At 45.0% G+C, this 23,064-nt stretch overlaps 1 protein-coding gene across 1 annotated transcript in view; it reads right to left on the bottom strand.

The window, feature by feature from the left end:
• LOC115109749 (lisH domain-containing protein ARMC9) overlaps positions 1–21,229 on the bottom strand; it is a 101,199-nt gene extending 79,970 nt beyond the window's left edge. Inside the window, 10 exon segments of the mRNA XM_065009511.1 lie at positions 1,067–1,102; positions 2,848–2,946; positions 4,586–4,743; positions 5,667–5,691; positions 10,830–10,922; positions 11,087–11,242; positions 13,937–14,107; positions 14,307–14,432; positions 20,552–20,645; positions 21,024–21,229. Coding sequence (XP_064865583.1) covers positions 1,067–1,102; positions 2,848–2,946; positions 4,586–4,743; positions 5,667–5,691; positions 10,830–10,922; positions 11,087–11,242; positions 13,937–14,107; positions 14,307–14,432; positions 20,552–20,626 — 939 coding nt within the window. The 5' untranslated portion in view covers positions 20,627–20,645; positions 21,024–21,229.
• Positions 21,230–23,064: the final 1,835 nt, after the last annotated feature.

Genomic DNA, 23,064 nt, shown 5'->3' with positions numbered 1-23,064 from the left:
AATAATGGTATGGGAATAATAATGCATTTAATTTTGTAAAGTGATTTCTTGCATCAAACAACACAACAACATTCAGTCACCCCCTTGTATGAAGGACAAGTGGATAAAACGTTAATGTCAAGCCCTACATGTGTGTGTTCTTAAAGTCTCATGGAATGTAGGCCTACATTGAACACCACACATTGGCTGCTACTGTAGGCTGAATGATAGAACAGCTATTTCCATGTTAAAATCCTATGGGAGACCACTCTGGTAGGCCATTACATTATGATCAAATAGCCACAGTAGCCTACCTGGCCACAGTAAAACTGTAACTTAAAGTGGGTAAAGCCTCAGTGTTCACAGTAAAACTGTAACTTAAAGTGGGTAAAGCCACAGTGTTCACAGTAAAACTGTAACTTAAAGCAAGTACAGTCTCGGTGTTCACAGTAAAACTGTAACTTAAAGCGAGTACAGGCTCAGTATTCACAGTAAAACTGTAACTTAAAGCGAGTACAGCCTCAGTATTCACAGTAAACACACACTGGCATTTTTTAAAATTTTGCAGCAGACCTGAAATTTGCTCAGTGCCGAATTATTTTTGAGGGAATATTATGTTGGGACTTGTATAAAAAGAAACAGATCGATTATTATGTTGGGACTTGTATAAAAAGAAACAGATCGATGTTGTCATACGTACAAGTGGCAAATGACCTTCCTAACGGTATAGCCAACAGAGAGATGAGATGATGGCCATCTATGGACGGGGAACAAGTGGATGCTTGATGAAGTCGCTGGCTATAACCACGGAGGTATTACACCAAACAAGCTGCATCCTCGCTAGACAAAAGGGAACCATTCTTACGCGAAACAAGGACAAACATCCCATTAAACGAATCGAATGAGAAGTAGAGAAAACACTGGAATACTGGGTCAATACAAGGAGCCATGTAAAGGTATAAGGGAGAGGAAGAGAGGTGGAGCGGTGGAGAGAGGGAGGGATAGACCGACAAGGCAAGGTGCGAGCAAGACGGGAGAACGAGGGGGGTGACAGCACAAAATGGATGAAAACTTCAGTAAAACTTACATATCCGTCATCATAAGGACTCATAGAGTAATATCCCTTCGTGGACAGACAATCACACAGAAACACACACACACAGAAACACACACACACACACAAAAAGAAAAGAAGCAGTTGAATTGAAGAAGTGAAAAACACACAAGCTAACAGATACACTAAACTAGGCCAGTTCAAACCAAAATGAAGAAGCACATCAGGGATGTGGTCAGGACAACATTGAATGTGAGGAAACGGATCTATTGGATTGGATGTACTGTATAGGGTCCATTTCAATGATATGAGAATAGAGGGTATCATCAGAGCACATCAGCCAGACCACCAAACATAGAACAAACTCGTTTTTTTTTTCTTTCCTTCTTTCGGAAACACAACAATTGCCTAGTGGACCTTAGCGAACACATACACATGTGATGTACCCTATGTATGTCGTGCAGATACGTACAGTACACTACCACGCAGGCACCCACGTCGACAGTGACAGAGCCTTTGGCTGGAGTGGGTACAGTACATTTTGGTGCCGAGTCAACGGAATGAGTCATTCTGTTAAAACCTCTCAATGACATGGCACTTTCGTATCAACCTTCTACATCAGTACAGCATACTACATAACGTTACAGTATATCGTATCAACCTTCTACATCAGTACAGCATACTACATAACGTTACAGTATATCGTATCAACCTTCTGCATCAGTACAGCATACTACATAACGTTAGAGTATATCGTATCAACCTTCTACATCAGTACAGCATACTACATAACGTACTACATAACGTTACAGTATATCGTATCAACCTTCTGCATCAGTACAGCATACTACATAACGTACTACATAACGTTACAGTATATCGTATCAACCTTCTACATCAGTACAGCATACTACATAACGTTACAGTATATCGTATCAACCTTCTACATCAGTACAGCATACTACATAACGTTACAGTATATCGTATCAACCTTCTACATCAGTACAGCATACTACATAACGTTACAGTATATCGTATCAACCTTCTGCATCAGTACAGCATACTACATAACGTTACAGTATATCGTATCAACCTTCTGCATCAGTACAGCATACTACATAACGTTACAGTATATCGTATCAACCTTCTGCATCAGTACAGCATACTACATAACGTTACAGTATATCGTATCAACCTTCTGCATCAGTACAGCATACTACATAACGTTACAGTATATCGTATCATAGTATCGTAGTATATTACGTAAAGGACGTTATCATCTCGCTCAGATTTTAGATTCAAGCTGTGGGGTGTGCTTGTGCGTGTTCTGTTTTTTGGGGGGGGTGACGTCCTTGAGAAACTCGGAATACGTCTCAGACTGAGGAGTGCTGCTATATTAACAGCAAACTGTTGTGAAAACGTAACAACAAAGTCAGGTTTATGCACTGGAAATACAGGATTACATAACCGGGTTCTAACTTTCCTACTTGGTTATTAACCTTTAGTCCTACCAACGTGAGGCTAAAGAAATATAATGTATTGCTACATAATGCTACGTCAAGTGTAAAATCAAATAACATTTAAAAAAAATCTAATTTTATTGGTCATCATACACGTGTCAAGCAGATGTTATTGCGGGTGTAGAGAAATGCATTAGAAAGTAATTCGCTCAGGAGAAAGTGGAGAGGCTATACTGTAGAAAGTACACTACCTTTCCCCATAAATGTTTCTTCTTCTACTAAAATGGCTCTACAGTGCTCATGGGAAATGGAGTGTTTTCTCATCAGTGAAGGGCGGTGTGTGTTGTCACTCACAGTGCCAGGCCTGGTGAAGTCGATGCTCTGCGCCGCACTCTGCCTCAACTGGCTACTGAAGAGACGCACACACACACTCTGGAGGTATTCTGGGGAGATCTGCAAAAACACAACAGCATCAGAACATCCCAACTGAGCTCTGAGAGGAGGCAGGGAGGAAGAGGGAGGAAGGGGGAGGGAGGAAGGGGGAGAGAGGAAGGGGGAAGGAGGGAGGGAGGGAGGGAGGGGGAGGGAGGAAGGGGGAGAGAGGAAGGGGGAGAGAGGAAGGGGAGGGAGGGAGCGGGAAGGACGAAAGGGGAAGGAGGGAGGGAGGGAGGGAGGGAGGGAGAAAGGGGAGGGAAGAAGGGGGAGAGAGGGGAGGGAGGAAGGGGGGGGAGGGAGGGAGCAACAAGGCAAAAGGCTATTTTAGGGTTAGGGTTTGTGGTTAGGGGTTATGGAAAATATAATTTTGAATGGGAATCAATTTTTTGGTCCCAACAAGGATTGTAAAACAAGGAAAACTCGGACAAGTGGGGACATTTCGCCAGTCCCTCAACACGGGGGCCCATCAGGTGTGCGTGCTTAGTCCCCTTCTGTACTCCCTGTTCACCCACGACTCCAACACCATCATTAAGTTTGCTGATGACACGACGATGGTTGGCCGTATCACTAACGACGACGAGACAACCTTTAGGGAGGAGGTCAGTGAGACCTGGCAGTGTGGTGCCAGGACAACAACTCCTCCCTCAACGTAAGCAAGACAAAGGAGCTGATCGTGGACTAAATCACTAAGGAATCATGTGTGTGCGTGTTCCCTGTTTCAAAGGGGTTGTTGTATCTGTAGCCTGGGTAACAGTCTGTTGGTGCTATCATGCCACTCATTGTCATGCTAAATAGGCAAACAAACTGGGATTCGTCCCCCCCCTCAAGTTGAAATCGAATCCAAGGAGATTTTTTGCATACAAAGATTTTCAGATGTTATCACAGGTGTAGCTAAATGCTTGTGTTTCTAACTCCAACAGTGAGTGCAGTAATATCTAGCAATACAATAATACACGCATAATCCCAACAAGTACAAAACAAGATATTAAGAAATATCAGAACGAGCAATGTCAGCGTCCGTAATATATATATATATATATATATATATATAAATATATACACACAGAGTGTACAAAACATTAGGAACACCTGCTCTTTCCATGACATAGACTGACCAGGTGAGTCCAGGTGAAAGCTATGATCCCTTATTGATGTCACTTGTTAAATCCACTTCAAATCAGTGTAGATGAAGGGGAGGAGACATGTAGATGAAGGGGAGGAGACATGTAGATGAAGGGGAGGAGACATGTAGATGAAGGGGAGGAGACATGTAGATGAAGGGGAGGAGACATGTAGATGAAGGGGAGGAGACATGTAGATGAAGGGGAGGAGACATGTAGATGAAGGGGAGGAGACATGTAGATGAAGGGGAGGAGACATGTAGATGAAGGGGAGGAGACATGTAGATGAAGGGGAGGAGACGGGTTAAAGAAGGATTTTTAAGCAACTCAATATTAGGAAGGTGTTCTTAACGTTTTGTACACTCAGTGTATACATGGTGTGTATGAACAGTATATGAATAGAAAAAGTGTGTACAGTAGTAGTTATATAGGATGAGCCATGACTAGAATACAGTATAAAGTGGGTAAAACAGTATGTAAACATTGTTGACAGATCTGGGACCAGGCTAATATAACGTGTACATGTTAGGCCCTACCATTTTCCCACTGACTGTAGCCTCCAGAGAGTCCACCAGCTCGGCAGTGACTCCTATCAGGTTGTGGTGATCGGCCTGCATCTTATTGAACCTCCTCATGTAGCTGCTGGTCCTCTTCTCTGCTTCGGCCAGCTGCAGCTGCAGCTGCTGTATGGTGTCTGTAAACACATATAGAACACGCACACACACACACAAAAAAATAGAATCAAAACAGTCACACACATAAGCACACAAACATCTAGCAATTATTTAAGTCCCATAGCAGTAGAATGACTAGAATGGGAATCACCATGATGAATGGACTGGTGTCCAGAAAGCACAGCAGCAAGGCAGTAATAACCTACATCTGTGATAGCCAATCAATAACCAGAAGAAGACCTCAATCACCTTGTTAACCAGACAGTTAATACGCTAGCTAGCTAGTTCAGTGAGCTAGCTAACACTGTATAAACCATCGGGGGAAAACAAAATGGTTGACTATAGTAAAGTATACATCTAGATTTAGTAAGCACACACTTAAGAGTATAACTTGGCTTAGTTTGAACTTTCACATAGCTAGTGCAATCGGCCCATGGTTCAATTTGTGGTTTAGCAACAGTCAATTTAGCTGACATTACTAAAATGTGAATGCAAATTCCATATTACCATGGCAATTCCATCATCAGTTGATAACAATCCAAATTACCCTGGCAACTGCAGTGCCTGACATGCAATTTAGGTTACAGTATTAACTCATGCACTTGCAATATCAGTATGTGTCCGTCATTGGCTCTAACCTTCAATATTGAGATGTGTGTGTACCACGTTTACTGAAGGATAAGTCACAACAGAAGGAATCATAGTATGTATGATGACTCATGATGCTCATTCAGCACAGTCTACAGTAGGTTCTTTTGTCAAGTGAAAGAAGTGAAAGAATTCCACATATGTGTTTAGACAGTGACAGGTATGAAAGTCTATCTAAAATAAATAATAATAATAATATGCTCTTTAGAAAAAGACTGGAGAAGGACAATGATGGAAATAGAATGACAATAGAATGGAAAGCATATATTATATTTATTTCTATGGGTACAATCACCTTTGGTGTTCTTTCCGGCATCCTTCTGCGTTAACGCCCACGTTAAAGAAACAATACACGCTCATATTCGGCATCGCTTGCCGTGCGGCAGCAGAGACAACAGTTTATCATATTACTGAGACATTTTCAACATTTGCAAAGGATATCCTCCCTCGTTATATCTGACAGGTGTTTGCCTTTGCAAATGAAATGACGGCCGCCTTTCAGTGTTTGTTAAAGGTATGCATCACAAGCAGAAGAAAAAAAAGGTAGAACAGTTTTTTTAAGGCAACATTGGTTGGTAAACACTACCAGTACTAATGTCCATCAGGCCGGAACAGCGGAGAGGAGGAACTCCCACGCAGACAGTAAACTCTGTCGTCTTGACTGTTGGGTAAAGGCTGGGCTCCATAAATATTAGGATAATATTATAATCCTGAAGGATTTTCACGGGGGGATAAAGGTTTAGTGACGTGAATGGACATCAGAAAGGGAAAATCTATCCATTGTGTTTTCATATGAAAGCTACAATTGTTCTGATGTTATCGCCTTATCCAATTCTCTCACTACTTGCCCTTACACCATTATAAGGGCCAGAGGCGGGATCAGATGGTTGTTTTTTGCACTCGAACATAGCCCGGCTTTCATGCTTGGGGAGGTTGCTGGATAGTATACAGTCGAGTGATTGCCTGAATCTTAAGGGGCGGCAGGGTAGCCTAGTGGTTAGAGCTTTGGACTAGTAATCGAAAGGTTGCAAGTTCGAATCCCCGAGCTGACAAGGTACAAATCTTTCGTTCTGCCCCTGAACAGGCAGTTAACCCACCGTCGTTGAAAATAAAAGAATTTGTTCTTAACTGACTTGCCTAGTAAAATAAAAATGAACTGTCACTTTAGTGGCTGAAATTAAAGCTTTTTATTGGAGTCTTGAATACGCTTCGCAGATGAGAGCAAGAGCCTGCTGTATTTGGAGTGGCTTGAATCAGAGAGTCATTCTCAGGTTTTGTTCCCCCACTTACTGATTTTTTTAAAGGTTTTTTTTTTTGTCCTTTTCTCTTTCTAGAATATGCTACAGGACTTTCACTTAGCATTCACTGATGCCTCAAACGTTTCTAAGCCATCTCTGTAACTAAGGATGGTAAAAGCATTCTTTGAATACAGAGAACCGTAGGAAACTGGCCAATGGCTACTTTTTTGGCAGAGTGAGAATAGAAGAGTTACTACTTGAAAAACTGTTGGTTAACACCTCAGTTCCTCTGTTTAGGAAACTAAGTACAATGCCCTGATAATGGTCGTTTGAGACTGAACTAAATCGTTGTTGTGCACTGACTGTAAAGACTCTATTCTCAGACTATGAGGAGTCGAAAGTATCGAACGAAAGTTAGTTGTCAATTTTGTAATTTAAAAAAACTGACAGGCATTTTCCCACCTCTTACGCCAAGGTTGGTCATTTAGCTGTCTAACATCAGCTCGCTTGAGCTGAGGTGGGAGGTTTGGAAATGTTGTAGGTATGTCCTTAAAAACAAATTCTTATTTTCAATGACGGCCTAGGAACAGTGGGTTATCTGCCTTGTTCAGGGGCAAAACGACAGATTTGTACCTTGTCAGCTCAGGGGATTTGATCTGGCAACTTTTCGGATACGAGTCTAAAGCAATAACCACTAGGCTACGCTGCCGCCTCTACACTCTAACCACTAGGCTACGCTGCCGCCCCTACACTCTAACCACTAGGCTACGCTGCCTCCTCTACACTCTAACCACTAGGCTACCCTGCCGCCTCTACACTCTAACCACTAGGCTACGCTGCCTCCTCTACACTCTAACCACTAGGCTACCTGCCGTCCCTACACTCTAACCACTAGGGTACCCTGCCGCCTCTACACTCTAACCACTAGGCTACGCTGCCGCCCCTACACTCTAACCACTAGGCTACGCTGCCGCCCCTACACTCTAACCACTAGGCTACGCTGCCTCCTCTACACTCTAACCACTAGGCTACGCTGCCTCCTCTACACTCTAACCACTAGGCTACGCTGCCTCCTCTACACTCTAACCACTAGGCTACGCTGCCGCCCCTACACTCTAACCACTAGGCTACGCTGCCTCCTCTACACTCTAACCACTAGGCTACCCTGCCGCCTCTACACTCTAACCACTAGGCTACGCTGCCTCCTCTACACTCTAACCACTAGGCTACCTGCCGTCCCTACACTCTAACCACTAGGGTACCCTGCCGCCTCTACACTCTAACCACTAGGCTACCCTGCCGCCTCTACACTCTAACCACTAGGCTACCCTGCCGCCTCTACACTCTAACCACTAGGCTACCTGCCGCCCCTACACTCTAACCACTAGGCTACCTGCCTCCTCTACACTCTAACCACTAGACTACCTGCCTCCTCTACACTCTAACCACTAGGCTACCTGCCTCCTCTACACTCTAACCACTAGACTACCTGCCTCCTCTACACTCTAACCACTAGACTACCTGCCGCCCCTACACTCTAACCACTAGACTACCTGCCTCCTCTACACTCTAACCACTAGGCTACCTGCCTCCTCTACACTCTAACCACTAGGCTACCTGCCGCCCCTACACTAACCACTAGGCTACCTGCCGCCCCTACACTCTAACCACTAGGCTACCTGCCGCCCCTACACTCTAACCACTAGGCTACCCTGCCGTCCCTACACTCTAACCACTAGGCTACCTGCCGTCCCTACACTCTAACCACTAGGCTACCTGCCGTCCCTACAACCACTAGGCTAACCACTCTAACCACTAGGCTACCTGCCGTCCCTCTAACCACTCTAACCACTAGGCTACCTGCCGCCCCTCCCTACACTCTAACCACTAGGCTACCTGCCGTCCCTACACTCTAACCACTAGGCTACCTGCCGTCCCTACACTCCCTACACTCTAACCACTAGGCTACCCTGCCGCCCCTACACTCTAAACCACTAGGCTACCCTGCCGTCCCTACACTCTAACCACTAGGCTACCTGCCGTCCCTACACTCTAACCACTAGGCTACCTGCCGTCCCTACACTCTAACCACTAGGCTACCTGCCGCCCCTACACTCTAACCACTAGGCTACCTGCCGCCCTCTACACTCTAACCACTAGGCTACCTGCCGCCCCTACACTCTAACCACTAGGCTACCCTGCCACTAGTCCCTACACTCTAACCACTAGGCTACCTGCCGCCCTACACTCTAACCACTAGGCTACCCTGCCGTCCCTACACTCTAACCACTAGGCTACCTGCCGCCCTCTAACCACTAGGCTAACCACCACTAGGCTACCCTGCCGTCCCTACACTCTAACCACTAGGCTACCTGCCGCCCCTACACTCTAACCACTAGGCTACCCTGCCGTCCCTACACTCTAACCACTAGGCTACCTGCCGTCCCTACACTCTAACCACTAGGCTACCTGCCTCCTCTACACTCTAACCACTAGGCTACCTGCCGTCCCTACACTCTAACCACTAGGCTACCCTGCCGTCCCTAGGCTACCTCTAACCACTAGGCTAACCACTGCTACCTGTCCCTACACTCTAACCACCACTAGGCTACCTGCCGTCTACACTCTACACTCTAACCACTAGGCTACCTGCCGTCCCTACACTCTAACCACTAGGCTACCTGCCGCCCCTACACTCTAACCACTAGGCTACCTGCCGCCTCCCTACACTCTAACCACTAGGCTACCTGCCGCCCCACTACACTCTAACCACTAGGCTACCTGCCGCCCCTACACTCTAACCACTAGGCTACCTGCCGCCCCTACACTCTAACCACTAGGCTACCTGCCGCCCTACACTCTAACCACTAGGCTACCTGCCGCCCCTACACTCTAACCACTAGACTACCTGCCGTCCCTACACTCTAACCACTAGGCTACCTGCCGCCCTACCACTCTAACCACTAGGCTACCTGCCGCCCCTACACTCTAACCACTAGGCTACCTGCCGCCCCTACACTCTAACCACTAGGCTACCTGCCGTCCCTACACTCTAACCACTAGGCTACCTGCCGCCCCTACACTCTAACCACTAGGCTACCTGCCGCCCCTCTAACCACTAGGCTACTCTAACCCACTAGGCTACCTGCCTCCTCTACACTCTAACCACTAGGCTACCCTGCCGCCTCTACACTCTAACCACTAGGCTACCTGCCGTCACTCTAACCACTCTAACCAACCACTAGGCTACCTGCCGCCCCTACACTCTAACCACTAGGCTACCTGCCGCCCCTACACTCTAACCACTAGGCTACCTGCCTCCTCTACACTCTAACCACTAGGCTACCCTGCCGCCTCTACACTCTAACCACTAGGCTACCTGCCGCCTCTACACTCTAACCACTAGGCTACCTGCCGTCCCTACACTCTAACCACTAGGCTACCTGCCGCCCCTACACTCTAACCACTAGGCTACCTGCCGTCCCTACACTCTAACCACTAGGCTACCTGCCGCCCCTACACTCTAACCACTAGGCTACCTGCCGTCCCTACACTCTAACCACTAGGCTACCTGCCGTCCCTACACTCTAACCACTAGGCTACCTGCCGCCTCTACACTCTAACCACTAGGCTACCTGCCGGCTACCTGCCTCCTCTACACTCTAACCACTAGGCTACCTGCCGTCCCTACACTCTAACCACTAGGCTACCTGCCGTCCCTACACTCTAACCACTAGGCTACCTGCCGTCCCTACACTCTAACCACTAGGCTACCTGCCGCCTCTACACTCTAACCACTAGGCTACCTGCCGCCTCTACACTCTAACCACTAGGCTACCTGCCGTCCCTACACTCTAACCACTAGGCTACCTGCCGCCCTACACTCTAACCACTAGGCTACCTGCCGTCCCTACACTCTAACCACTAGGCTACCTGCCACTAGGCTCCCTACACTCTAACCACTAGACTACCTGCCGCCCCTACACTCTAACCACTAGACTACCTGCCGCCTCTACACTCTAACCACTAGACTACCTGCCGTCCCTACACTCTAACCACTAGGCTACCTGCCGCCCCACTAGTGTATATAGTTTTTACTATATGATTTTATGCTGTGAACAATTTTTTATTTTTTAAATGCTGCTCAGATTGTCCTTCCTGGTGTGACCTCAGCTTAACTGAATATGGGTCACATTGAATGATTCTTGTCAAAAGGATACATATAACGACAGAAGCCTTGGAGTGTCGGACACGTTCAGTGTCACAGTCAGGAACTTTTCCAGCTCTTGCTTCATCTCTGGAATCCAGGACTCCTGATAACAACATACCATAGCATAACATGGGCAGTTAGTGAAGTACAGCACATTCATTCATGTGCCCAATCAGTGTCCCGCCCTGCATTGCTTTTTGGTTGTTACATACTGCTAATGTTGATATGACATGTATATGTGAGTACGTTCAGGGACAATGGTGTCACCTGGAAGAGATCTCTGAAGGAGGGGTGCACCACAGGGTTGGGCACGAAGGGGAGGGCGTAGTAGGGTAGGAACTCAGTGGTCTGACTGAGTGCTGCCCCTCGCGTCTCCAGGTAGTGCTTGAAGTGGGTGATCCTCACCTCAAAGTCTGCTCGGTCCTGTGGGAGAAACACATTCATACAAATTGAATTGATAAAATTAATTTGATAATTAAAAGTAGTGGGCTGCTCCAACTAGAGACAACATTGCTAATAGTATTGAACTATTGACATTGGAGGGCAGTACTCTTGTTGTATACAGGCTCTGTATGTAATGATTTGGGACGGTAGTACTCTTGTTGTACACAGGCTCTGTATGTATTGATTTGGGAGGGCAGTACTCTTGTTGTATACAGGCTCTGTATGTATTGATATGGGAGGAGAGTACTCCCATATCACTGTTGTATACAGTGCATTTGGAAAGTATTCAGACCCTTTGCCTCAACAAATCTACACACAATACCCCATAATGAGAAAGCAACAACCATTTTTTCAAAGATTTTGCAAATGTATAAAAAAAATAAAAAATGAAATATCACATTTACATAAGTATTCAGACCCTTTACTCAGTACTTTGTTGAAGCACCTTTGGCAGTGATTACAGCCTTGAGTCTTCTTGGGTATGATGCTACAAGCTTGGGACACCTTGATTTGGTGAGTATCTCCCATTCTTCTCTGCAGATCCTCTCTAGCTCTGTACAGATATTTTCAGGTCTCTCCAGAGATGTTAGCTCGGGTTCAAGTCCGAGCTCTGGCCGGGCCATTCAACGACATTCAGAGACTTGTCCAGAAGCCACTCCTGCATTGTCTCGGCTGTGTGCTTAGGGTTGTTGACTTGCTGGAAGGTGAACCTTTGCCCCAGTCTGAGGTCCTGAGCACTCTGGAGCAGGTTTTCATCAATGAGCTCTCTGTACTTTTCTCCGTTCATCTTTCCCTCGATTCTGCCTGTCTCCCACTCCTTGGCACTGAAAAACGTCCACACAACATGATGCTGCCACCACCATGCTTCACCGGTGGGATGGTGCCAAGTTTCCTCCAGACGTGACGCTTGGCATTCAGGTCAAAGAGTTCAATCGTGGTTTCATCAGACCAGAAAATATTGTTTCTCATGGTCTGAGAGTCATTTAGGTGCCTTTTGGCAAACTCCAAGCGGGCTGTCATGTGCCTTTTACTGGAGAGTGGCTTTCGTCTGGCCACTCTACCATGGAGGCTTGATTGGTGGAGTGCTGCAGAGATGGTTGTCCTTCTGGAAGTTTTTCTCATCTCCACAGAGGAACTCTGGAGCTCTGTCATATTGACCATCAGGTTCTTAGTCACCTCCCTGACCAACGCCATTCTGCCCTGATTGCTCAGTTTGGCCGGGCGGCCAGCTCTAGAAAGTTCTACCATTTAAGAATGATGGAGGTCACTGTGTTCTTGGGGACCTTCAATGCTGCAGAAATGTTTTGGTACCCTTCCCCAGATATGTGCCTCAACACAATCCTGTCTCTGAGCTCTATGGACAATTCCTTCAACCTCATGGCTTGGTTTTTGCTCTGACAGGCCCTGTCAACTTTGAGAGCTTATATAGACAGGTGTGTCTTTCCAAATCATGTCCAACCAATTGAATTTACCATAAGTGAACTCCAATCAAGTTGTAGAAGCATCTCAAGGATGATCAACGGAAACAGGATGCACCTGAGCTCAATTTCGAGTCTCATAGCAAAGGGTCTGGATACTTATGTAATACTTATGTAAATCATTTTCAAAATATGTTTTATTCATTTGCATAAATGTCTAAAAACCTGTTTTCGCTTCATCATTATGGTATTGTGTGTAGATTGATGAGAGAATTTTTTATTTTTTTAATCAATTTGAGAATAAGGCTGTAACGTAACAAAATGTGGAAAAAGGGGAAGGGGTCTGAATACTTTCCAAATGCACTGTATAGGCTCATTGATATGTTTATGTACTGTATTGTATTAACAACTTACGTTTTTTAAACACGTGACCAAATAAAATGTACTCTGATTGGATAATACAAAAATAAGATTAGATTATCTATGGTGCACAACTTTCACAAATGCTATAGGTTGGTTATAGGTTATACAATTGCACTGGATAGGACCACCATTTTGGTTTCCTGGGAACCAAGGAGTTGTGAAGAGAACTTCACCAAACCAAACGAACCAGTGTGAATGGCTTGTTGCTAAGGAAAGGCTGCATGGTGCAACGAGGCCATCTGTTGGCTGATGGTGATTTGATCCATGCTATTTTTCTCACCACAGAGATGAGGGAGCTGATGTGACAAAGTACACAAAGCTTGTGCTAAAAAAAAGAGCAACACTTAGCCTATAAGTCTGATGGAAGAGGTACAACGTTGAGACAGAAAACGGAACACACCAGACCAGGGTTCAAATAGTTATTTCAAGGTGTGCTCGATTGAACTTTCCTAGTGCAGGGGTACTCGGCCTATCCACAGCGGGTACTTAAAGAAGGACTCATGAGACAATAAGCTTAGTGGTAAAAATGCACATGAGGATGTACATCAGAGCTACTACGGGCAAAGCAAAAATGTCATTGGTGGTACAGTAACCGAACAAAGTTGATAACCTAAAGGGCAAAACTGCTCATCTTTGCATTCCATAATCAGGTTTAAATTTCACACTCAAAGTATTTGAAAGAAAACAAAACACTATTTGAACCTGGGTCTGGAACTCATACTAAAACAGAATTAGAGCTTGGGTAGCTTCTAACATATATATATTTTTTTAAATTGCACATCCAATAGAGTGATCCAGTAAGCGGTAGTTAGGAGAGGCATATTATACGTACATGTCTGCCCAAGTGGATTTTCAAGGGGAAGATGGTGAAGTGGACATGAAGGTAAAACTCCAGTTTCTGGGCGTGAGGATCACAGTCCCTGACCTCCAAAGGGACAAACTCTGTCCACAGCTCGAAGAACACCTTGAAGTCGCCGTCATCAAATGAGCTCAACAGGTCCTTCTGTAGGGATACAGGAATGGGCTAGTACCAGTCAAATAGAACCTATCATCTTCCATCACGGAATGTTGGAATGTCTCCTTCAGAACTTCGGAGTCTGTGGTTAGTATACTATTTGGGGTATCTATGACGAATGTCTGTCATTTCCGGCAACGACCATAGAATGCAGCTTTAAAAAAATGTTTTAAAATCCACAATTTACCTGGATAATCAGCGTTTTCGAGTCCCGAAGACTGTTGCCTCTGGGTTTTGGAACAACTTTCCCCTTGTTTTTACATTCCTTCTCAAAGTGATGAACTGTCTCTTCAAATTCACCATACTTCAAATACTGGTCAAGAAAAAAAAGAGAGAAGTTATAGTTTTCAATTCAGATTAAAACAACAAACACAACGTACTTTTATCCAAATACTACACAATTGCATGTTGTGACTGAGACGGAGTCGATGAGAATTAGACTGGTCCCAGGCGGGCTACATAAGCACATTTGACTTGACACATCTGTGTTCGCAATGAGATGTCTTAAACCCTTGATTTCACATACCCTTCGTAATATACCCTTTCCAATGAGATGCCATAGCCCTTTACAATCGTACCCATATACGGGTTGTAAATGGTAGATTTGGACACTGATAAACGCCTAAATTGCAACACAGTTGCTTTACAGTAACATGCTATACACATGACATCAGAGCTCTGGCAATGTGCTTCATTGTTTTGACTCGTTCTGAACTTGAGCACCGCACAACGAGAAGTTGCCCCCATCCCTCCTGCTGATTGGGCAACTATTGAACATGTTTGTGTTGTCTGAGTGAGTTGGAGGGGGGGTAAATACCGCTTTGATGTATTTGGCTGGCTTGTATGACCCTGTGAGTCCAAATGTGCACTTCACATTTCCAAATTGTAAAACTCATGTCATATACAGAGTCAACGTTTAGGATCTCTATGTTAGATGTACAGTTACAAGACGACAGCTATGGAACCCGGACCTGTTCACCAGATGTGCTACCTTGTCCCGTACCTGCTGTTTCTGACTCGCTCTCTACCGCACCTGCTGTCGAACTCTGAATGATTGGCTATGAAAAGCCAACTGACATTTACTCCTGAGGTGCTGACCTGTTGCACCCTCTACAACCACTGTGATTATTGTTATTTGACCCTGCTGCTCATCTATGAACGTTTGAACAGCTTGGCCATGTTCTGTTATAATCTCCATCTGGCACATCCAGAAGAGGACTGGCCACCCCTGAGCCTGGTTCCTCTCTACCCAGTACAGCCTGAAGAGGACTGGCCACCCCTCAGAGCCTGGTTCCTCTCTAGGTTTATAATCTCCACCCGGCACAGCCAGAAGAGGACTGGCCAACCCTCATAGCCTGGTTCCTCTCTAGGTTTATAATCTCCACCCGGCACAGCCAGAAGAGGACTGGCCAACCCTCATAGCCTGGTTCCTCTCTAGGTTTAAAATCTCCACCCGGCACAGCCAGAAGAGGACTGGCCACCCCTCATAGCCTGGTTCCTCTCTACCCAGTACAGCCTGAAGAGGACTGGCCACCCCTCATAGCCTGGTTCCTCTCTAGGTTTATAATCTCCACCCGGCACAGCCTGAAGAGGACTGGCCACCCCTCAGAGCCTGGTTCCTCTCTACCCAGTACAGCCTGAAGAGGACTGGCCAACCCTCATAGCCTGGTTCTTTTCTAGGTTTATAATCTCCACCCGGCACAGCCAGAAGAGGACTGGCCACCCCTCATAGCCTGGTTCCTCTCTAGGTTTAAAATCTCCACCCGGCACAGCCAGAAGAGGACTGGCCACCCCTCATAGCCTGGTTCCTCTCTACCCAGTACAGCCTGAAGAGGACTGGCCACCCCTCATAGCCTGGTTCCTCTCTAGGTTTATAATCTCCACCCGGCACAGCCTGAAGAGGACTGGCCACCCCTCAGAGCCTGGTTCCTCTCTACCCAGTACAGCCTGAAGAGGACTGGCCAACCCTCATAGCCTGGTTCTTTTCTAGGTTTATAATCTCCACCCGGCACAGCCAGAAGAGGACTGGCCAACCCTCATAGCCTGGTTCCTCTCTAGGTTTCTTCCTAGGTTCCTGCCTTTCTAGGGAGTTTTTCCTTGGCCACCGTGCGTCTACATCTGCATTGCTTGCTGTTTGGTGTTTTAGGCTGGGTTTCTGTACAGCACTTTGTGACATCGGCTGATGTAAAAAGGGCTTCATAAATACATTTGATTGATGATTGAATTTGATTGACATGTCATCATACCCTGGGTTGTTCTGAACAGAATGAGCCTGTGTTTGTCTATTGTGAAGAAAAAAAAATTACCACGACACACACACCTGAATGCACTCAGGACTCTCTTCTATGTGCACCAAAATGACTGTTTCCCTGAAATGCATTGTGAAAGCATAACGCTATTTTATAACATAGCTAGTCATGTTGGTAATTGCACGAGCTGTCAAATGATTCCCACCTGACCCAGATTGTGATTTTATAAAAGGCCATTTTTGGATTGACTAAACAACAACGGTAATTGTGTGATGGCGGAGATGCAGGGTTGTATTCCATACAAAACAACTACACGTGGGCTTGCTCTAGTTCCTCAATGGCATCGCTAGAAGACTCTTCTTTGACTGATAAAAGTGCATTGAAATGACTTAGGAACGAACTGTGCACAGTTTGGAGAGGTGTGTGTCCACTTGGAGACACCAGTTAGTCCTCTCACTGAAACCCACAGTTTGGAGAGGTGTGTGTCCACTTGGAGACACCAGTTAGTCCTCTCACTGAAACTCACAGTTTGGAGAGGTGTGTGTCCACTTGGAGACACCAGTTAGTCCTCTCACTGAAACCTACAGTTTGGAGAGGTGTGTCCACTTGGAGACACCAGTTAGTCCTCTCACTGAAACCTACAGTTTGGAGAGGTGTGTGTCCACTTGGAGACACCAGTTAGTCCTCTCACTGAAACCTACAGTTTGGAGAGGTGTGTGTCCACTTGGAGACACCAGTTAGTCCTCTCACTGAAACCTACAGTTTGGAGAGGTGTGTGTCCACTTGGAGACACCAGTTAGTCCTCTCACTGAAACCTACAGTTTGGAGAGGTGTGTGTCCACTTGGAGACACCAGTTAGTCCTCTCACTGAAACCCACAGTTTGGAGAGGTATGTGTCCACTTGGAGACACCAGTTAGTCCTCTCACTGAAACCTACAGTTTGGAGAGGTGTGTGTCCACTTGGAGACACTAGTTAGTCCTCTCACTAGAACTCTTGGAATTATTTTCTCTTATGTTGCACCTACCCCACATTTTCCAGGAATATTCTCATCATGTTACTGAATGTGTCCAGGGTATTTTCCTATTTTCTTATCAACAAATTCAGCAAAAAGTACAGTAATTGTAAAATGCATATACAATCAACAGTAATGTATGGATTAAGTCCTGTGTCAGGTGAACTGTTTTGTCCTCACCTTTGGTCTAATAATTTTCAACTGTTCCCTTTCAATTACTACCATGGTAATGCATATGCTTTTCATATTTGTCTGTAGGAAACATTTCAATTTAGAATCGATATTTACAGATTTGGTAGCTGGAGGAAAATGGTTGTGCTTTTTCAATTTTAGTCAAGGGGAGGGTTTAGTAATTAAAAAAAAAAATCTAGTCCAGGGGAGGATCATGTAATTTATAATTGATGAAATTTCAATATTTCAGAATTTTTAGAATGAGTTGCTTATTAGGCTATATATTGACTTGTACCCGATGCCGCCCCTCATCTCTGATACTCCGCTGGGCCGCAATATCAAACGCACCTACAGTCAATGCTCCGAGAAGCTCAGAGCAAAGTTATATTGCTAAGATAACAGCTGGAACGTTTGTAAATCAAACTAGGCTGCATTACACACTGCAATGGATATGAGCCCTGGCCTGCTCTGCTCTTGCTGATCAAAAACCTTTTCCGTGTGCTACCTAACCAAAGCTGTGCTGTGTAGGCCTACAGTGGAAGTTCAGGAGGAGAGTCCAAGGCTTCTACCGAATGTATTATTTATATCTTGCGTGCCGACTAGCCTATAACCTATGTTCTGTTCAGTTTGAGAAGAAGAGAAGGTCCGGAGGTCAACTATGATAGCTTGCTACTACTATAATTGATTTTCATAAAAACAATGTTTCTTGCCCATGATGTATTTATCAGAGTTGTTGACCCAACAATAAGCAAGATTCAAGTAACTTACACTGTGGTGCTGAAACTTGGAAGCAGCAGCCGCGGCACAATCAATCGGAAAAATTGACACCTCACGGTGCTGAGAGTAGGTGAAATCTACATTGCAACGGACTTCATTTGAATTAGTTTACTAACAACAGGAGGGATTTATGTTGGAGCCTGTTTCTTCTTATTTAAAAAATAAGAGGTAGGCCTACCTGTTTGACAGACAGGCTATAGGCTGCTATATCCATAGATGTGTCAGTCAGTTCCTCCAACCACCATGCACTCTTTAAGTAGTCTACCTCCGTGTCAGTGAAGGGCGGTTCAGTTAAAACCAAGACTAGAATTGAAGGGGTATGAGAGGGTATGCCATAGGCCTACCTTTCCTTAAAGAGCATGGCAAAAAAAAGCACAGGACTACCCTTTGTTAGCTTAAGATTTTGAAGAAAATAAAAACGGATCTGATTTATATAAAAAGTGACTTAACAGCGCTTGGCGATGCTTTACGCTACAAACAAATGGTCAAATACCCGGGAAAGACGTGACTCTGACGCATATGACGATATCATTGTTAAGTTTCTTTGACATTCAGAGGCTGAGCTTCAACCTTCTATAGCTGAAGAGACAAAAAGAAATATGCTTTGCTTGGGAAGTAATCTATTTCTGTCACTATCAATTGATTGATTATTCACTTTCTGCACAATAGAAGATGTTTAATCCCAGACAGCTTTCAGGGAAATACTTGTGAACTTTTCTCATTAGGTTAAAGCCACCGAAGACGAGTAGCCAGCAGTCAAAACTTACATTTTTTCTGTGTCGGAAGGCCTACTCTGTCTGGGGTAGAAAGAAAGGCCTACTCTGTCTGGGGTAGAAAGGTAGGCCTACTCTGTCTGGGGTAGAAAGGAAGGCTTACTCTGTCTGGGGTAGAAAGGAAGGCCTACTCTGCCTGGGGTAGAAAGGAAGGCCTACTCTGCCTGGGGTAGAAAGGAAGGCCTACTCTGCCTGGGGTAGAAAGGAAGGCCTACTCTGCCTGGGGTAGAAAGGAAGGCCTACTCTGCCTGGGGTAGAAAGGAAGGCCTACTCTGCCTGGGGTAGAAAGGAAGGCCTACTCTGTCTGGGGGTAGAAAGGAAGGCCTACTCTGTCTGGGGTAGAAAGGAAGGCCTACTCTGTCTGGGGTAGAAAGGAAGGCCTACTCTGTCTGGGGTAGAAAGGAAGGCCTACTCTGTCTGGGGTAGAAAGGAAGGCCTACTCTGTCTGGGGTAGAAAGGAAGGCCTACTCTGTCTGGGGTAGAAAGGAAGGCCTACTCTGTCTGGGGTAGAAAGGAAGGCCTACTCTGTCTGGGGTAGAAAGGAAGGCCTACTCTGTCTGGGGTAGAAAGGAAGGCCTACTCTGTCTGGGGTAGAAAGGAAGGCCTACTCTGTCTGGGGTAGAAAGGAAGGCCTACTCTGTCTGGGGTAGAAAGGAAGGCCTACTCTGTCTGGGGTAGAAAGGAAGGCTTACTCTGTCTGGGGTAGAAAGGAAGGCCTAGTCTGTCTGGGGTAGAAAGGAAGGCCTAGTCTGTCTGGGGTAGAAAGGTAGGCCTACTCTGTCTGGGGTAGAAAGGTAGGCCTAACTTTTCAACGTACCATGTTCAGATTCCTAATAACATCTCAGATGTAATTATTTGCAAAACCTTTTGTTGCAAACAAGACACACTGATTTGGCATTGGAGAATTATGATAAGAAATCACAGGCCTTTCTTTCTGTCTATTCTTTTCCTGTAAATTTGGTAATTTGTTTGTTATTAAAAAGGATTATGCTAATATGTAGAATTGCTTGACATTTTTATAAAATTAAATGTTTTCCTCTGACCTGCAAATACAATGATAGATTCATGCAATGATTTTACTATGAAGGAGATCTGTCCACCCCTACCTACTCTTGTGTGAGGTGGTCTGTGAACCCACAACCTTCTGGCCCGCAGCCCTCTATGCTATCGAAATTCCTGCGTTGCCATGTAATCCTTACAGGGTGAAGAACAGTTTCTAAACCTGCATATCTAGGGCTCTGGTCTGTCCAATAAGTGAGGTTAAACGATAGAGGGGGGGGTCACTTGTTTAGGTAAAATATATTTTGCTTAGGGGAGGGCCATCCATTTTCATTTCAGAGATTTCCGATTTTCTCCATGTAATCCTTATTATAAATAAAGTTCATAGCCCTATCCATGTAGGCCAATTCCCGCGAGTGTAAAAGTTAATATACCGTTCCTTTCACATACCTCCTTGATCATCCCGAGAAGATCAGCTTCATTGGCCAATATGTCCCCCATCTCCTTTATCTTCCCGGAACTCATGTGAAGTTGTAAACACTGGCTAAAAGACACGGAAAGCATGCACTGGTTTCTCTGCTCATGACTTCACAATGCGAGTGTGAAATCCCAACAATACTGCCATGTCTGGATGGTTTTCAACACTGACATAATTGGCACAGCAGGCAGGCAGATTTAGCTTATTAGCTAAGGAGCTAGGTAGCTAAGTTACATAAGACAGCTCAGAACTGTGACTATATAGTTAGCTAGGTACTGATACTAACTACACAAGTCAAAGCTAGCTACACAAGACATAACCTGCCCTTCCCATCCATAGCTGGTTGTAACGTTCGTTGTTTATCAGCATTTACCTGACCTAGCTAGCTAACGATAGCTAATCATCCAAACATGTGGTAAAGTTATATAGCACGCACAACCTTACCTTTTTCACATCGCAGTCTACTTCGAAATATGAATTAATATTAAACCTTTAAATAGATGTATATTTATTTAAATGTTGACTAAGTGCAAGGTTGTGCATAAAAACAAGACAGACAGCAAGCTAGCACATTAGCTAGCAACCAGACTAGGAAGACGCCTAGAATCCCTAGCAACCGAACTGTTGTGAAACTATGGCTGGAAAGTGGAGACAGATGACGTAAATGTCCTAAATAGCAGGGTATATGCTATTCTGAATCCTTGGGACGTCCCTACCCAATTTGAAGATTTTAAATGGTAAGGTTTTATGGTTAAGTGGATCGTAGGGTTAGGGTTTAGGGGTAGGGATGTCCCAAGGATCCCGGATAGCACTGACCAGAAAAGTAATAGGGAAAGAATATGGTTTTGGGATAACCACAGAAAATAATGTCTGAAGTTACAGGTTTAGGAGATTGTATATGTTTTGTTCGATAAGATAATATCAGTCAGTCAACATGACCTTTATGAATTATGAATCCTTTAAGTGCTTAAAAGTTCACCAAAAGTGAAGTTAGCCGATGAAGATTATCTAGAACAAAATGTATAAAATCTCCTAAAGCTGTGTTTACCACAGACCTTATTTTTTTGTGCAATTATCCCCCAAAAAATACATTTAAAAAAAATAATCCCCCAAAGGCTTTGACCAACAAGCAATGGCAGAGTTTGTGCCTTCAAAATACACCATTGTGTTTGCTCCCTATATAAATAATAACAATGATAACCAAAGGAAGTTCTATGTTTTGACATATGTGATCTGTGGTGGGCCATGAACATTCAATTCAGATAGTAATATGTGAAATCACCACAGGAGGTTGGTGGCACCTTAATTTGGGAGGACGGGCTCGTGGGAAAAGCTGGAGCTGGATCAGTGGAACGGTAACAAATACATGGTTTGTGTGTTTGATGCCATTCCATATGCTCTGTTCCGGCCATTATTATGAGCCATCCACTCCTCAGCAGCCTCCACTGGAAATCACAACCCTTTATTTAATGTTTAATCCACTGGACAACTGTTTAGGAGGCTGGGACAGCTGCAGCTGTCGTCTCTGCACAGACACTTGTGTGTAGCATATACCCTGCCAGTTGATCAGTGAACTATTTCATTATTTATTTATTTTACATTTTGAGGTTGCATCTATAAGTTGAGAAGAAGTTTAAATTACTTGGCTCAGTAAATAGTTTTAACACAGAAATTATATTTTGGTTTTAGTTCTAGTAGCTTTTGAGTCAAGGTTCCCTTTCAGAGTGAAGTTGATAATAATTCCCCAACAATGACTATTCGTTCAAAGATATTGTAGAGAATTTGGGGGGTAGCCCCGACTGGGAGTAAAACCCGGGTACAGTGACTATCAAGCCAACACCTTAACCATTACGACAAGAGGTCGGAACCCCTTGACGAGGTTGCTATGTGTTGGGCTAAATAGCTATCACTAGGCAGCTTCCACATGGTTACGTAAACCCTGCACCTTAGAAGCTGCTGCTCCATATACATAGACTTACATTTACATTTAAGTCATTTAGCAGACGCTCTTATCCAGAGCGACTTACAAATTGGTGCGTTCACCTTAAGACATCCAGTGGAACAGCCACTTTACAATAGTGCATCTAAATCTTTTAAGGGGGGTGAGAAGGATTACTTTATCCTACCCTAGGTATTCCTGAAAGAGGTGGGGTTTCAGGTGTCTCCGGAAGGTGGTGATTGACTCCGCTGTCCTGGCGTCGTGAGGGAGTTTGTTCCACCATTGGGGGGCCAGAGCAGCGAACAGTTTTGACTGGGCTGCGCGGGAACTGTACTTCCTCAGTGGTAGGGAGGCGAGCAGGCCAGAGGTGGATGAACGCAGTGCCCTTGTTTGGGTGTAGGGCCTGATCAGAGCCTGGAGGTACTGAGGTGCCGTTCCCCTCACAGCTCCGTAGACAAGCACCATGGTCTTGTACCGGATGCGAGCTTCAACTGGAAGCCAGTGGAGAGAGCGGAGGAGCGGGGTGACGTGAGAGAACTTGGGAAG

Source organism: Oncorhynchus nerka, linkage group LG25 (genome assembly GCF_034236695.1).
Source record: "Oncorhynchus nerka isolate Pitt River linkage group LG25, Oner_Uvic_2.0, whole genome shotgun sequence".
Taxonomy (NCBI): domain Eukaryota; kingdom Metazoa; phylum Chordata; class Actinopteri; order Salmoniformes; family Salmonidae; genus Oncorhynchus; species Oncorhynchus nerka.
Note: the sequence above shows the minus strand (reverse complement) of the source record. Positions and strands in the feature narration are given on the sequence as shown.